This window comes from Lampetra planeri, chromosome 53, assembly GCF_965212315.1.
Source record: "Lampetra planeri chromosome 53, kcLamPlan1.2.h2, whole genome shotgun sequence".
In the NCBI taxonomy this organism is placed as follows: Eukaryota; Metazoa; Chordata; class Hyperoartia; order Petromyzontiformes; family Petromyzontidae; genus Lampetra; species Lampetra planeri.
The window spans coordinates 6,176,124-6,191,295 of NC_136159.1; the positions used below are offsets into that span (position 1 = coordinate 6,176,124).

The 15,172-nt window shown below is 51.4% G+C and overlaps 1 protein-coding gene across 1 annotated transcript in view; it reads left to right on the plus strand.

The window, feature by feature from the left end:
• Nucleotides 1-15,172, plus strand: part of CTIF (cap binding complex dependent translation initiation factor) — a 30,224-nt gene that overhangs the window by 2,857 nt on the left and 12,195 nt on the right. The window contains exons 2-6 of the mRNA XM_078617413.1: nt 5,223-5,516; nt 11,549-11,647; nt 11,959-12,018; nt 12,834-12,892; nt 14,629-14,728. Of these exons, the coding sequence (XP_078473539.1) occupies nt 5,223-5,516; nt 11,549-11,647; nt 11,959-12,018; nt 12,834-12,892; nt 14,629-14,728 (612 nt within the window). The remainder of the gene's footprint in view (nt 1-5,222; nt 5,517-11,548; nt 11,648-11,958; nt 12,019-12,833; nt 12,893-14,628; nt 14,729-15,172) is intronic.

A 15,172-nucleotide genomic window follows, 5' to 3' on the forward strand; every position in this document is an offset into this window, starting at 1 on the left:
GGTGCGTGTACATATGGCACAGACAGATGTCCTTGAAAACCAGGTGAGCCGTGGTGGTGCTAACCCATTTGGGGGCCGAAGCAGAAATTATTAATTGGGTTCATCCGACTACAAATATGATGGACTGTACTGGATAAGCACAGTAGCTTTGGTATATCACAGTTATTTATTTGGATTTAAGGATGTGAATTCGAGCCGATATTTAATGCACCCCATTGCTTAATTTCAGCCGGAACAGTCCGGAGTGCATTTTTTAAAATGATTATTGGTACGGCACATCCATTTCACCTTATTCTGTCCACTCGTTACCGCATCTAATTAGTATAAACTTGTTAATAGGGTTAGAAAAATATAGGGTTTTATAGTAAATAATTATTATGGATAGGCCTGCCTTGTATTCTTGTGGTAGTGCCTTATGCTGGTAATCGCTAATGCAAGCCATCCTGAAAATTATCGAGTGAGAAATTGACTCCTGGTGCATCCCTATTTGTGTTATAAATCTGAGGCCCCCTTGAACTATTTGGGGCCCAATCTCAGAATCAGAATATTTTATTTATACTTGAGGAATCCGATGAGCTATAAAGTTATTTTTCACAGATGCCCAGTAGGTGCAGGTCAGAACGTTACAACAATAATACAAAAACACAACAGGAGTTCAAAGTATAGAAAAGGTAAATAAAATCACTTAAAAGTTTATTCACAAATAAAACGAAACTATTATTTAAATCTTACCAAGCAAGGCTAACTGAGCTATTAACTTCTTTTTCAGAAGCGACCTGGCCACACATGATAGCTCAACTAAGTGGCTTATAATGATAATTTAAAAGTATAAAGCGCTCTTAAACAGTCGTTCTCGGGGTGCCACATGCTTAGTTTGCTTGCAGCCAGTGATGCTGACAAAGTAAAATACAGCATTGAGTTATTTTTTGCCGATTACAGATGTGCCACGCCTCACCACGCCAATTCAAGGCTCTGCTTGTGCTTTTAAAACTCCAGCCTGGCGAAGGGAGTGGGGGGGTGCAGGGTGCGTTGAGGCGGTGCCGGTGAATGTGTAAGTTGATTGGGGTGGCGGCTGTAGTTGAGAATTTTAATTCGCAAAAAGTTGGCCCCATTATGAGCCCAGCGAGCCACAGTCATACGTGTTAAAAAAGATGTTTACACAGCATTTCCTCCACGTTACCGTGGGCGGATACACAGTGACCCGCATACAGGATAAGGTGGTAAAGGCGTAGCCCTGCAGTTGCTCGCTCGCGCCACTGCTGACGGAAGGGCCTCCACTCAAGGGAGGTCCAGAGAGCAGAGGTCGCAAACGGGTTTTGATTCCTTACCCGTACCCGTACCCGGCCGCACCAGGGTCGCAAACGGATACCCGGCCGTACCCGTACCCTACCCGTACCCGGCTGGGTACGGGTAGGGTACGGGTATTGGGTACCTGATTGCGACCTCTGGGATGAAGCCATGTTGCAGGCGCGGGTGGGTTGATTCTTGGAACTTGAATTGTGAGAAGAGACAAGACGTTGGGAAATGAGTGACAAACGGTTACTCACCAGTGACTCACGGCCTACCCGTACCCGTACCCGGCCGCACCAGGGTCGCAAACGGGTACCCGTACCCTGCTGGGTACGGGTAGCCGGGTATCGGGTAGGGTACGGGTATCGGGTACCCGGTTGTGACCTCTGCCAGAGAGCCCATCTAGAGCCGTGGTTCCAAACTTCTCTGGAGTCGGGGAGCACCGTCAACCCTCTCATGTCTTCTTGTTTTGTACGGCTGCTGATGTGGATGCAGAGCCACAACGACAGTTTCACACAAGCCGAGATAACCGCGTCAGGAGTAGCGCAGTGTATCGCTGTGATGTCTCTCCTTCGTATTTGTGGATCGGGCATTGCGTCGTTGTTCTGGATGACCATAGTTGAGTAATGTTTGCGAACCGCCGTGCAGTAAAAACTCAAATCTGGTGGCTTTGTGGAAGAAGATGGCATCTGAAGCAGTTCTGCAACTTCCCACAGGATGGACATCACCGCTGCAGAGCGAGTGCTGGGACTTGGTCGTCCGTGCTTGCTCGACATTCCGCGTATCACAGGATGTTTTGTTAGGGGGACCCCTAAAAAGGGAAGAAAAAAATTGAAATCGCACGCCCGCTAAACTTAGCTTGAACGGCGTGCATGCCAATGTCGACTCGTGGTTAGCGTCGTCCTCGCCGCTTCGCGCAGGAACATCACTACTCCAGCATTGGATTGTGCATTCCAGAATTAGATTGCGATTTTTCACTGGTTCAAGTGGTGGTGCCTTGGCTTAATTTAACGTTGCCTTAATTTGTTTCACTTAAAAAAAACACATAAATAACACTATATATCTCTTCGCCCCTCCATCCTAGCATAAATAGTCGCTCCAAGCCTGGAGCGTGCCATTCAGACTCCGTCTACTTGACAGACCTGTTCTCCACCTGAAGATGGCTGCTTGCGTTGTGGCTGAAACGTCGTGAGAATTATTTTATTATGTTTTATTTTTATTATTTTATTACTTCCCTTCTACGTGACTTTACCGAAAGAACCAAGAAGATGAATCCCTGCAGTCACGAAAGCTTTAAATCGAAATTTAACACTATATATATTCCATAAAGAAGACAAAGGTTCTTTGTATAGCCTCAACAGACAGTTGGGGCAAGTGTTATCGAGGAGCACCTATGTAGGCCTTTCTCTCCCTCGTGGCATTGTTTATCGCCGAGTACACACACACCAACTGGTGCACTAATGCTTAGAGGGGCACATTACGTCATTTTTTTTGTATTCTTCGTGTTCATTGTCATTGCCAAATACCCACAGCCAGACTAAGGCCCTCAGGAATCTGAGGGTCCGTGGCATTGCCAGACTAAAGCATCTTCAGGATTTAAGTGGCGGTTTCCTGTTTGGGCTGTGTTTTAGGGTTCTTAGGGTTCGTTGTTTATTTTCTGACACCCAAGAGAGCCAGACAGAGCCACCTTTTTGCACTTGTAAGGTTTCCGTGTGATTTGCCCCAAGCCGAGAGAGTCAGAATAAGGGACGCTTACTATTCTCAGCGCATGTTGTAATTGTCCAACGTTTGCACTGCCGGACAAAGGCACACCGTCAGGATTCATAGGGTCCATATTGCTCTCAGTGGCTCCGTGTTATCGCCCGTTCCTCGCACAGCCAGACTGAAGCACTTTAGCGTTCGGTGCTATCGCCCTCGTGCTCGGAGACAAAATCCAAGAGCAGAATCGCTGCAGAGCACCAAATCCCATGACACAGCGAGAACACGGCGGACGAGCGGGTGTGTGTAGCGGCGGCGCAGACGCGTGGCGTGGCTTGGGCGTGTGCCCGTCTGCGTGCGTGCTGGGCTGAGCACGCAGTGACGGACGTGTATGTGTCAGCAGACAGGCTGATGTAACTTCACTGTCCAGTGATGCGCGGTGTGCTGGTCTTAATCAGCAGAAAATACCATCACTGGCAACAACAGCGCCATCGCCGTCGCTTCCACAACCACCACCTCTATCGTCACAACCCCCTGTACCACCACTAACACTGCCACCACCCGCATCATCATCAACGCCGCAAGCATCACGACCCCCCATCTTCACGAGCAACAGCGGTGCTAATGCCGCCACCACAACCACCACTGCTATCGGCTTCACACTGTCAGTGCCACCAACACCGCCACTGCCACTACCAACACAATCCCCACTTCCCAACACCACCACACCCACTGTCATCACCACCACTACGCAGGACTGGGCAATGAAGAGCATTAATGCTGGTAGGAACCTCCTCGTTCCACCAGCCCACAGGGGATTATTGTGTCTGTTCGTCGTGCAGCCAAAAATGGGAGGGGTGGGGCTGGGTGGAGAGGGGAGGGTGGGGAGAGGCTGGGTGGGGAGGGTGGGGCTGGGTGGGGAGGGTGGGGAGGGTGGGGCTGGGTGGGCGGTGGAGGGGTGGGGCTGAGTGGGGAGGGGCTGGTCACCCCGTGGTGCCCTTATAAAACTCAACGTTTAACCTACTCACGCCGGCTTGTGCCCGCCCTCACAGTCGGGCATATTTGCGGAATACACCACGCCGCCGTTGACCCTGGCCATTGACCGAGCAACCCAACGTTCCTACCAGCTCCCTCCGCAGGAATGTGTTTTTAGCCAAACTGCATTCGTGGTTGGGTTGGTGCAGTGTTGAATGTGCTCTTTCCAATACAGTCACAATTTAGATTTTTTAAAAGCTAACATTTTCCCCCCCAATGGTATCCCGATGTTGTTGTTGGTGTCATATAGTGAGACACATAATCCATTCACATTTTTTGCAGAGCAATGCAACCCTTCGAGTTAGGGAACGGCCCACGGAAGCGGATATTACAGAGCTACCTCTGAGATCTCTTCAATTGACCTCTGGGCCACCCACAGTTGAGGGCAGCACTTTTCAACCTGCTCTTCAAATGAGTGATGTTTGATAATTGGTTTTTTACCCTTTTATCTGGCAACAAAACTGACACCTTTTTTACAAGGAGTCATGTTTGCATTGACCACAATACCTGCAGTCGTAATGCCTTTTGGCGTCATCTGGTCCAACACCATGTGAGACTAGGTTCTAAGGAAAGCTGTCTCTGGTGTGGACCAATCAACTTCAAGGACAGTGCATACATTATCAGTTGTGGTTTTTTTTGCATTACGACTGCAGGTATTGCGGTCAATGCAAACATGACTCCTTGTAAAAAAGGTGTCAGTTTTGTTGCCAGATAAAAGGGTAAAAAAACAATTATCATATTTTTTCTTCTGGCAAATGAGGTTCCAATGGTGAGTGATGTTTGTCGCATGATGGTCAATCAGAGCGACATTGTATTTCTCACAGATGGAATTTTGCTATATTGAATGTGGAACCAAAGTTAACCTAATGGGTTTTTATAAACAATTCTTTGTGACCAGGCTGAGACCATCAACTCGTATCCATTGCGAAACCGGTTTAATCACAGGGAGTGACTTAAACCTGGATTCAAACCCAGGTTCTCAGCGGTGCCGGCTCTGTGCTCTAACCTTAATCCTGACCCTACCTGTAACCCTACTCACTGCCTCTTGTGTATGTTGGTGCATGTATGTTGAACTTCCGTACTCATCTAATCTCAACCCTAACCCAAAACCCTGTAGCTAACCTGTAACAGCTCACCCTCCCCACGTGTCTGATTGTAACCCTCCCCCGGTATCTCCCCCTCGGCCCTGCCGCTCTCAGGCCGCACCGCGCTCAGATCGACGCGGTGCCGTCTCGCCCGACCGGGACAACTCCTCGCTCACCTCCTCCCCCGAGGGCCGCGGCGGCGGCGGTCGTGGCGGCGGCGGTGGCGGCAGCGTCGGTGGAGGCAGCGTCGGTGACGCAGGCAGCGGAGTGGGTGACGAGGGGAAACTGTCACCAGACATCGAGGCGCTGGAGCGGTTCATCGACAGCTGCGTGCTGCAGTACCGCGTGGAGGGGACGCTGCGTGACGACGAGCAGCCCGACTCGGACTCGTCGCCCGTCGCCTCGCAGGTGAGGGAGCAAGTGGGCGCTGTGTGGGGTGGCGCTGTGGGGTGGCGCTGTGTGGCGCTGTGTGGCGCTGTGTGGCGCTGTGTGGCGCGTGGCGTGGCGCTGTGTGGCGCTGTGTGGCACGTGGTGTGGCGCTGTGTGGCGTGGCGCATCCGAGTTGGGGTGCGGTGTGCCACGTGCGAGCGCACATACCTCCCGGAACGTGTGCTGTATGTATACTGTATGTGTACTAAAGGCCGACTGAAACTGAATTTCGGGTTTCGGCCAAAACCGAAAGTAAACAGAAAGTAAAAAATATACTTTCGGCCGAAACCGAAACTATGCCGAAAGAGGCCATTTGCCAACTTTCGGCGCCGAAACCGAAACCGAATTTCGGTCGGCCTCTAATGTGTACACCCCACGGTGGCAAGATGTTAACTACCTCGCCTCGTGTACAGGAGGTCGTGAGTTCGATCCCGACTCTGACTCCTGAATATTTGGAGTTTGTATGTTCTTCCTGTGGTCGCGTGGATTTTTTTCCGGGTCCTCAGGTTTTTCCCTCCACATTTAGAAACACGCGTTTAGAGTGTTTGGCTGCTATGAATGTACACGTGATGATAAGCCACTTCGTTGAGATATCATTTGTGGCTTTCGTGACTGCAAGGATTCATATTCTTAGGTTTTTTCGGTAAAGTTGCGTAGGTAAAAATAAATAATAAAAATAATAGAAATAATTCTAGAAATAAAATAATAAATCACTTATTATTATTTCTATTATTTTTATTATTTATTTTTAGCTACGTGACTTTACCGAAAAAAAACCTAAGAGTATATATCATTTGTGGCCAAGTCGCTTCTGAAAAGAGCTACGTAATTCAGTGGGCCTTAAGTGGTAAAATAAAAGTTAAAGTTTTAGTTTACTGTAGTGTATTTATTGTGCATATTTGGGAAGTCTCGTCATTCTCATCTGCTGCCCTCTTTGTAACTCCCTTCTCCCAGAAATCTGTCCCTGTTCCAGTCTAACCTCAAGACCTGCCTGTTGTTTTATTTTGTCTTTGACTGCCTCTTCCTCTCTCTATAAATTAAATGTTCCCACTGTCTGTACAGCGACGCCGTATATATCCACATTCTATTGTATGGACTCGCACAGATGCACATAGAATCACAAAGAGACCCATAGACTCCCATAGAGACCTGTCACTGATTGCCTCTCGTCATCTCCACGGTGTAAACATTCCCACCGTTTCTGTACGGCGACTTGAGACGTGGTCGCATTTGGACGCCCGTATACGTCCCCACGTTACGACTGTTATTGTTCGACCGTACTTGCAAAAGCGAAATCTCTCTTGCACCTGCGCCCCTCGCCAAAACCCTGGGCGTGAATGAGGTGCCTCTGTTCGACGGCTCTGCTACGCATTTTTTTTCTTCTTCTTCTTTCGACAAATGCCAAGAACGCTTGGAATTATTCGAAGAGGGCCTCGGCTTTCTTTGGCTGGCCAACGCAACTGCGATGGAAAGAATTTGCCGCTGTGTCCGAGGAGGTGTGGGAGGGGGGTAGGGGTGGCGGTGGGGAGGAGGGGGGCGCGCTAGGGATACCAAATGAGAGTGGAGAAAAATTCGCCACGGTGTGTATCGGTGCAGCTCTGCAAATTGCGAGCTCCAGGGAGCCACTGTTTCTAGGTTATTTTGGCCTACTCTTCCTCGCTGGTCAGACGACTTGTAAGCTATAAAGTATTAAAAAATATTTATTTAGTTTAAGGCCCGCTGAGCAATGTAGCTCTTATTCAGATGCAACCTGGCCACAAATGATAGCTCAACGAAGTGGCTTGTCGCGTGGAATTTTATAGCAGCAGCGAAATACTCTCAGCGCATGTTTCTAAAGAGGTGCGAGCACCCACACACTTTACCCAACCACCAACGCGCGACCTGCCGATCGATGTAACTGCGGTGCGCCTATTCATAGGGCGCCGCTGTGGTGGATTATTTACTATCTCGCCTGGTATGCAGGAGGTCGTGGGTTCGATCCCATCCCGGACACCTGTATATTTGGAGTTTGCATGACTCTCTCCCCATGGTCGCGTGGATCTTTCTCCGCGTCCTCCGGTTTTTCCCTTACATATTTAGAATCGACATCACGCATTTAGAGTATGTGGCTGCTTTACATTACCACGCGATAAGCCACTCCGTTGAGCTATAGTTTGTGGCCAGGTCGCTTCTGAAAACGAGCTACATAGCGCAGTGGGCCTTACCTGGTAAAACACATTCCTGCGGAGGGAGCTGGTAGGAACGTTGGGTTGCTCGGTCAATGGCCAGGGCCAACGGCGGCATGGTGTATTCCGCAAATATGTCCAACTGTGAAGGCGGGCACAAGCCGGCGTGAGTAGGTTAAACGTTGAGTTTTATAAGGACACCACGGGGTGACCAGCCCCTGCCCACCCAGCCCCTCCCCACCCAGCCCCTCCCCACCCAGCCCCACCCCTCCCACCCCCCACCTCCCACCCTCCCCACCCAGCCCCTCCCCACCCTCCCCACCCAGCCCCTCCCCACCTAGCCCCTCCCCGCCGCCGTTGACCCTGGCCATTGACCAAGCATCCCAACGTTCCTACCAGCTCCCTCTGCAGGAATGTGTTCTTTGAAGGCCACACAGTGTGTTGAGCTTTGGAAAATATATTGTTAATTGTGTTTTTGCACCGCTGCCATCGCAGCAGCAACATCAGCAAATAACACGTATATGCGTTTTCATATATTGTTTATATTACGCATGACATTTCAATGCCATGCGTAATGTTACACGACGGGGAAAGACAACGAACACGTGTGCAGCGGTGAAGGCGTGGTCATGTGATCCTCGGGGGGCCCGTGAAGGGGGGGGGGGCGGTCAGTGTGAAGCGCGTACCGCTAAACGACGGCAATTTTTTCTTGGATTTTCTGTTTGCACATAGTCACTTTAAGATGTTTTCTTGTTCATGTTTTTGTTTGTTGCGGTTGCACCCAATTCAAGAGCCGAATGGCTCACAGGGCTATACCTAATACATAAACTTTGAAACTTTGAAACTTTGAACGCAAGCTTTTGTTTCTTTTTGTTGAATAAAACAAGGGTTTTAAAATAATAAGAAACAAAAACTTCAGCCGTTTAAACGTTCTCGTCGTTGGGGAACCTTCCTCGTGTTTCTCAAAGCACAACGCACCCCACGCGCGATCCGACCCAAAAATCTGACAGAACGATTCGAGTACATTTTGTTGAACCGGCTGAGAACTCGGGAGAATAGGTTGTGAGTCTCGTTGGCAAGAGTGACCTGCGACCTAGTCTTATGTTTTGCAAGAGCTAGCATAGCAAACAAAAAAATGCACGGTATTTATTTGCATTTCCCGTCATTTCAAGGTAATGTCGAGTTTTACGGACCCCCGAGAACCACTGTTGTACTCGCACGGTGTCAAAACTGGAAGTGCGCCCAAAACCCTTATCTGCAGCTGCACCGAGTGGCTGTCATTCCTAACATTGTTGTAGGGTTTGTGTTTACCTGCTTGGTTCAGCCGCGATCACGATGTGCGGACTCCGAAAGTCACTCTGTCCACGGAAGTCTGTTGAAAAGAGCCGTGGACATGCTGTGTTATAGAAGTGGGGTCATGGGCTAAAACGTCGCCTGTTATACATGTTCATTCTGTTAAAGGCCGGACTGTTTAATGGCACGTGTTGAGTTTCTTTTGTTATTGAATGTATGTTGACATTTTTTCCCACCATATGTAGCCAACTTTTGTCAGCTTAGCGTAAAATCTAAAGTAATACACTACGTCTGTTTCGTCTAAATGTTATGGAACGGAGACCCCCTTGTCTACTCGGTCTAACAAAATAGATAAGCAGACGATGTTTCCTTCATATTTCTTACACAACACGTGTACGCCAAACGCCCTTCTGGCAGAGCACGATCTTGGCAGCATTGCTTCAGTACAAGCAAACTGTGGACCGGTTTTGACGTGTAGTGTCTCATCAGCATTGTCAGGCTTGCTTGAATCTAGTGGCGGTGAACTACCAGATAGGAGTTCTAGTTGGACGCAAAATTATACGCAACTCAAAATGATCACGAGCGTTGTTGTAGGGAATATAGGAGCCGTATATTAAAATGAAGGTCATACTATTCTTGGTTCTTTCGGTAAAGTCACGTAGAAGGGAAATAATAAAATAATAATAAAAAATAAAACATAATAAAATAATTCTCACGACGTTTCGGCCACAACGCAAGCAGCCGTCCTCAGGTGAAGAACAGGTCTGTCGGAAAGACAGCGTCTGACGCTGTCTTTATTATGTTTTATTATTTTTTTATTTCCCTTCTACGTGACTTTACCGAAAGAACCAAGAAGATGAATCCCTGCAGTCACGAAAGCTTTAAATCGAAGGGCATACTCTTTGGTTCTTTCGGTAATGAACAGCCGATTGTGTTGCGATCGAAACGTCGTGATTTAATTTATTTTATTTTATACCTACGTGACTTTACCGAAAGAACCAAAGAGTATGGATCCCTGCAGTCACGAAAACTTCAGATCTAAAAGGAAGGTCCTTGGCAATAACATCTGTGAGTTCACCAGCATTGATTCATGCAAGTCTGATGCTGCTGACTGATACACTGCGTGCCAAAAAACCCGTTCCAGAATTTGCTTTACCTCAGTCTTCGTTGCTGAATGGGCAAGCTCCCAGAAGGCCGTGCTGCCGATGGGGGGGGGGGGGTGTAAGAATTTAATTTTTTGGTTTTTCGCAGGGAGACGCGTATCGTATGCTTATCCGTTTTGGTTATTTGTCCTGCTGAGTGTAAAATCTCCGCTCCTCCGCTTTGCTCATCGCAGCGAGCCCTCTCGCCCCTTCGCCCGCGGTTTACTCGCGCTACCCAGCACCGCATCCAATTTGCGCTTTAAACATTTGCACGCCACGCGCCATGCACCATGCACCACGCCATACACCACGCCATGAACACGCGCCATGCACCGCGCCACTCCGTGCCACGCCGCTCGCGATGCTTCACATTCCTGCGAGCCGCTGGGCCACAGGAATTTTCCTCCTCTACCCCCTTCTCCCATGCCGGCGGCCTGCAGTGTTTTGAAGTGGGATGCTGGCAGCGAACATGTGGAAGCCACGCGTGTGTGCGTGTGTGCGTGCGTGCGTGCGAGTGCCCGCGTGTGTGTGGGGAGAGGTAGTGTAGCGGTTAGCGCGCTGCGCTACGAACCCGCCGACACGAGTTCAATTCCCGCTCACGGCCAACACCAGTGACGATTATCTGAACCGGTCCCGGGCCTCCCCTAGGTCGACTCAGCCTCAAATGAGTACCTGGTGAGGTGTGTAAACATCGCCACTGGGGAGACAAAGGCGGTCGGGCGTGGTGCTGGCCACCCACCCCCTCGTGTACCGTTCCGGCCTTCATAGGTGCTCGCTAACAGTACTTGCCCCTACAGTCTGTTAAGGCTATATGGGGGATCTTTATCTTTGTGTGTGGGGAGAGGTAGTGTAGCAGTTAGCGCGCTGCGCTACGAACCTGGTGACCCAGTGACAAATATCTGAACCGGTCCTGGGCCTCCCCTCAGTCGACTCGGCCTCAAATGAGTACCTGGTGCGATGTGTAAACATCGCCACAAGGGAGACGAAAGCGGCCGGGCGTGGCGTTGGCCACCTACCCCCTCGTGCACCGTGCCGGGCTTCATAGGCGCTCACTAACAGCACCTGCCCCAACAGTCTGATCTTTGCTTTGTTTGCGTTCATGTATGAGCAGTAGTGCAAGCGTTTTAACGCGCCGTGCTACGAACCCGGCCATCCGAGTTCGATTCCTGTTCACGGCCAACAACACTGGTGACAATTATCTGAACCGGTACGGGGCCCTCCCCTAGGTTGACTCATCCTGAAACGAGTACCCGGTGCGGTGCATCAATATCGCCACTGAGGCAACAAAAGGATAGTCGGGTGTGGTGGCCGGCCACCTCGTTTGCCTTCGCGCTGCTACTCGCGAACGGCACTTGCCCCAACAGTGTGTTAAGGCTACACGGGCGGTCTTTGTCTTTTTCGTCCGCGACAGGGCTCTTCGGATCGGAGCGACAACCGGAGCAACCGGGCCTGGAAGGGTCAGCGAGGAGGCCGAGGTCGGATTCAGCAGCGGTGGATCAACAGCTCCCCGGTGAGGGGCCTGCGGGCGTGCGGAATGAGCAAACGGAGTGGAATATGCGACTCGGGCGAATGTAAGAGCGTTGCGGGTGACCGCACGAAACTGAGCATGCGACTTGGGTGAACGGATGAGCGTGCGGGTGAGCGTCAGCGTCACGTAGCGTGCCAGTGAGAGAATGAACGGGTGAGTAAACGAACGTATGAGTTGGCCAATGGAATTGATCGTTGAGCGAACGAATAAAGTAATGAAATGTGATGTTGGGTGAGTGAATGAGTGAATAAATTAGCTGGTGTGTGCCCGTTCCGGCTTTGTCTGTGCGACAGGTTCAACGTGGCAGCCCCTCCCCACGGCCCAGGGGAGGCCGTGCAGGCCCCCAGCCCAAGGTAGGGCCCCCCCTCACCCCCCCCTCACGCCCCCTCACCCCCCCTCACCCCCCTCGCCCCCCCTCACGCCCCCTCACCCCCCCTCACCCCCCTCGCCCCCCCTCGCCCCCCCTCGCCCCCCCTCGCCCCCCCTCGCCCCCCTCTCACCCCCCTCTCACCCCCCCTCTCACCCCCTCTCACCCCCCCTCACCCCCTCTCACCCCCCCTCTCACCCCCTCTCACCCCCTCTCACCCCCCCTCTCACCCCCCCTCACCCCCCCTCACCCCCCTCGCCCCCCCCTCGCCCCCTCTCGCCCCCTCTCACCCCCTCTCACCCCCCTCTCACCCCCTCTCACCCCCCCTCTCACCCCCTCTCACCCCCCCTCACCCCCTCTCACCCCCTCTCACACCCCCTCGCCCCCCCTCGCCCCCCCTCGCCCCCCCTCGCCCCCCCTCGCCCCCCCTCGCCCCCCCTCGCCCCCCCTCGCCCCCCCTCACCCCCTCTCACCCCCCTCTCACCCCCTCTCACCCCCCCTCTCACCCCCTCTCACCCCCCCTCACCCCCTCTCACCCCCTCTCACCCCCCCTCACCCCCCCTCACCCCCCCTCACCCCCCCTCACACCCCCTCACCCCCCCTCACCCCCCCTCACCCCCTCTCACATCGAGCTCTCTCCATACTCTCTTCCCTGGCTCTCCACACGCTCTTTCCTGCCTCCACACATTCTCACCTCTCCACCGACCCTTCCCCTGTCAGAAGCTGTATCTACGCAGTGCATGAGTTTCTCTTGTTTTCTAATCCGCCACTTCTCTCCTCCTCCTCCTTCCCATGTTGCAGCCTCGAGTCCAAGACCCTTCGTACGATGTATGGGCAGCGAATACGAACCCTTACGACAGGTGAGAGTATGGTGGTGGTGGTAAATGAGTACCTGGTGCGGTGTGTAGTAAACATCACCACTGGGGAGATGAAGGCGGCCGGGTGTGGTACTGGTCATCCTTGTCCTCGTGTGCCATGACAGGCTTCATAGGTGCTGCTACTCGCCAACAGCACTTGCCCCAACAGTCTGTTAAAGTTTCGATTTAAAGCTTTCGTCACTGCAGGGATTCATATTCTTGGTTCTTTCGGTAAAGTCACGTAGAAGGGAAATGATAAAAATTAAACCTAATAAAATAAAAGTATCAGGTGAAGAACAGCTGTCTTTCCGACAGCACTGTTTCTTTACCTGAGGACGGCTGCTTGCATTGTGGCCATAATAAAATTTTATTTTATTCTGTTTTATCTTTATTTTTTTATTATTTCCCTTCTACGTGACTTTACCGAAAGAACCAAGAATATGAGTCTGTTAAAGGCTGCACGGGGGAGCTTTTGTTATTTTGGTGGTGCTGGTGGTGGTGGCGGCGGTGGCAGCACAAGAGGTTTTATTTATTCGTTGTGTTTTTGAGCCGCCACGATATGCGATCGGATTGTCGCGACGGAATGCGTGATGGGTTTGAGCCAAGATTCAGATGCGAGGGTTGTGTTGTGTTGTGCGTCTGGGCCAGAGGTCGCAAACGGGTTTTGATTCCTTACCCGTACCCGTACCTGGCCGCACCAGGGTCGCAAACGGGTACCCGTACCCGGCCGGGTACAGGTAGCTGGGTATCGGGTAGGGTACGGGTATCGGGTACCCGGTTGCGACCTCTGGTCTGGGCCGGTGAGCCGCACTGCCTCTGTGATTGAACGGGGTCCAGCTTGCGTTCACGTGTTTGTCTCGTGCGTCCATGTATTTGTGTACTCGGGTTTGTGCAAGTGTGTTCGTGTATGTGTGCTTGAATGTTGAACTTCTTTCGCACCGTACGTAGCCAACCGTGCTAATTGGAGGTGAGGGGACAAAGGCGACTGGGCGTGGTGTTGGCCATCCACACCCTCGTGTGCCGTGCAGGCCTTAATAGGTGCTCGTTGATGGAACTTTCCCCAGCAGTCGGTTAAATGACATATGGGGGATCTTTGTCTTTTTGTCTGTGAAGAGTGGTGGTGCAGTTGTTGTGTGTATATTTGCGTCTGACTGCATTTGTCCGTGCGTTTGTGTCTGTAATTGCATCTGGTGGCATCTGTGTGTGTATGTGTGTCTTTATTAGAATTTGCATTTGTACTAATGTGTGAGTGTGTGTGTGTGTATCTCGGAGTGTGTCCATGAAGTCACCGCCACTTAGTGGCAAATGGCGGTTATTGTTTGTTGACATTGTTTGTGTCTGGAACTCCCAATCTGGAACTTCCAATCTGGAACTTCCAATCTGGAACTCCCTTCCCCCAGCCATCCTTGCTGTCAATTGCCTTCCCCAGTTCACATCCAGGCTCCAGACCTGCCTTGTTTTCTCTCTGACTAACCGCCTCTTTCTCTCTATACAAATAAATAGTGCCACTGTTTACACCATCTTTGAGATGTCTCTGCATACGGCCGCAATGCATTGCACAGACTCGCACCAGACGCCGATCGAATCACAAAGAGGCCCATAAGACTCCCACGGAGACCGATGAACGCCTCTGTCATCTCCATGGTATAAATATTCCCACCGTTTCTGTACGGCGAGGATGCGGGTCGCAGTCGGGCGCCGTATAAATCCACGTTGTGGTCGTCGTGTATTGCGTCCAGCGGCTGCAGCTGGGACGTGCAGCCAGACGTCCAGGAAACGTCAACCTCCCAACATCAAAGCCTCCCGAAGCATCCCAACCACACAGAGCACGGTGACAGGTAGCTGATGGTGATGATGATGATTGTGCCGATGATGATGATGATGATGCTGATACTGATGTCATTGCTACTAAAGATGCTTGGGTCAATAGTGTCGAGACCAGCGTCCTGACAATCCGTAGAATCTCTGTTGGGTTGAATCATTACATGTCTATTATTATTTATCATCATCATCAACATCAGCCTTGATCTATCCACTGCTGCATGAGGTCCTCCCCAGACTGCCGACACCACGATCCTGCGATACAACACAGTTGCACGCGCACGGACAGATTTCAAAGCTTCCGTCTCCTTGGCGGACGTGCTCTCTCTGGGACGCGTTCCATTCTTTTGCTGCCACTCCGTGATTGCTCTCGACCATCGTCCATCCTCTCGGCCATCGCCCATCCCTTCTGGCCATGACGCGACCTGCCCTTGCCCGCACTCGCTTTTTCAACGGTTTGGG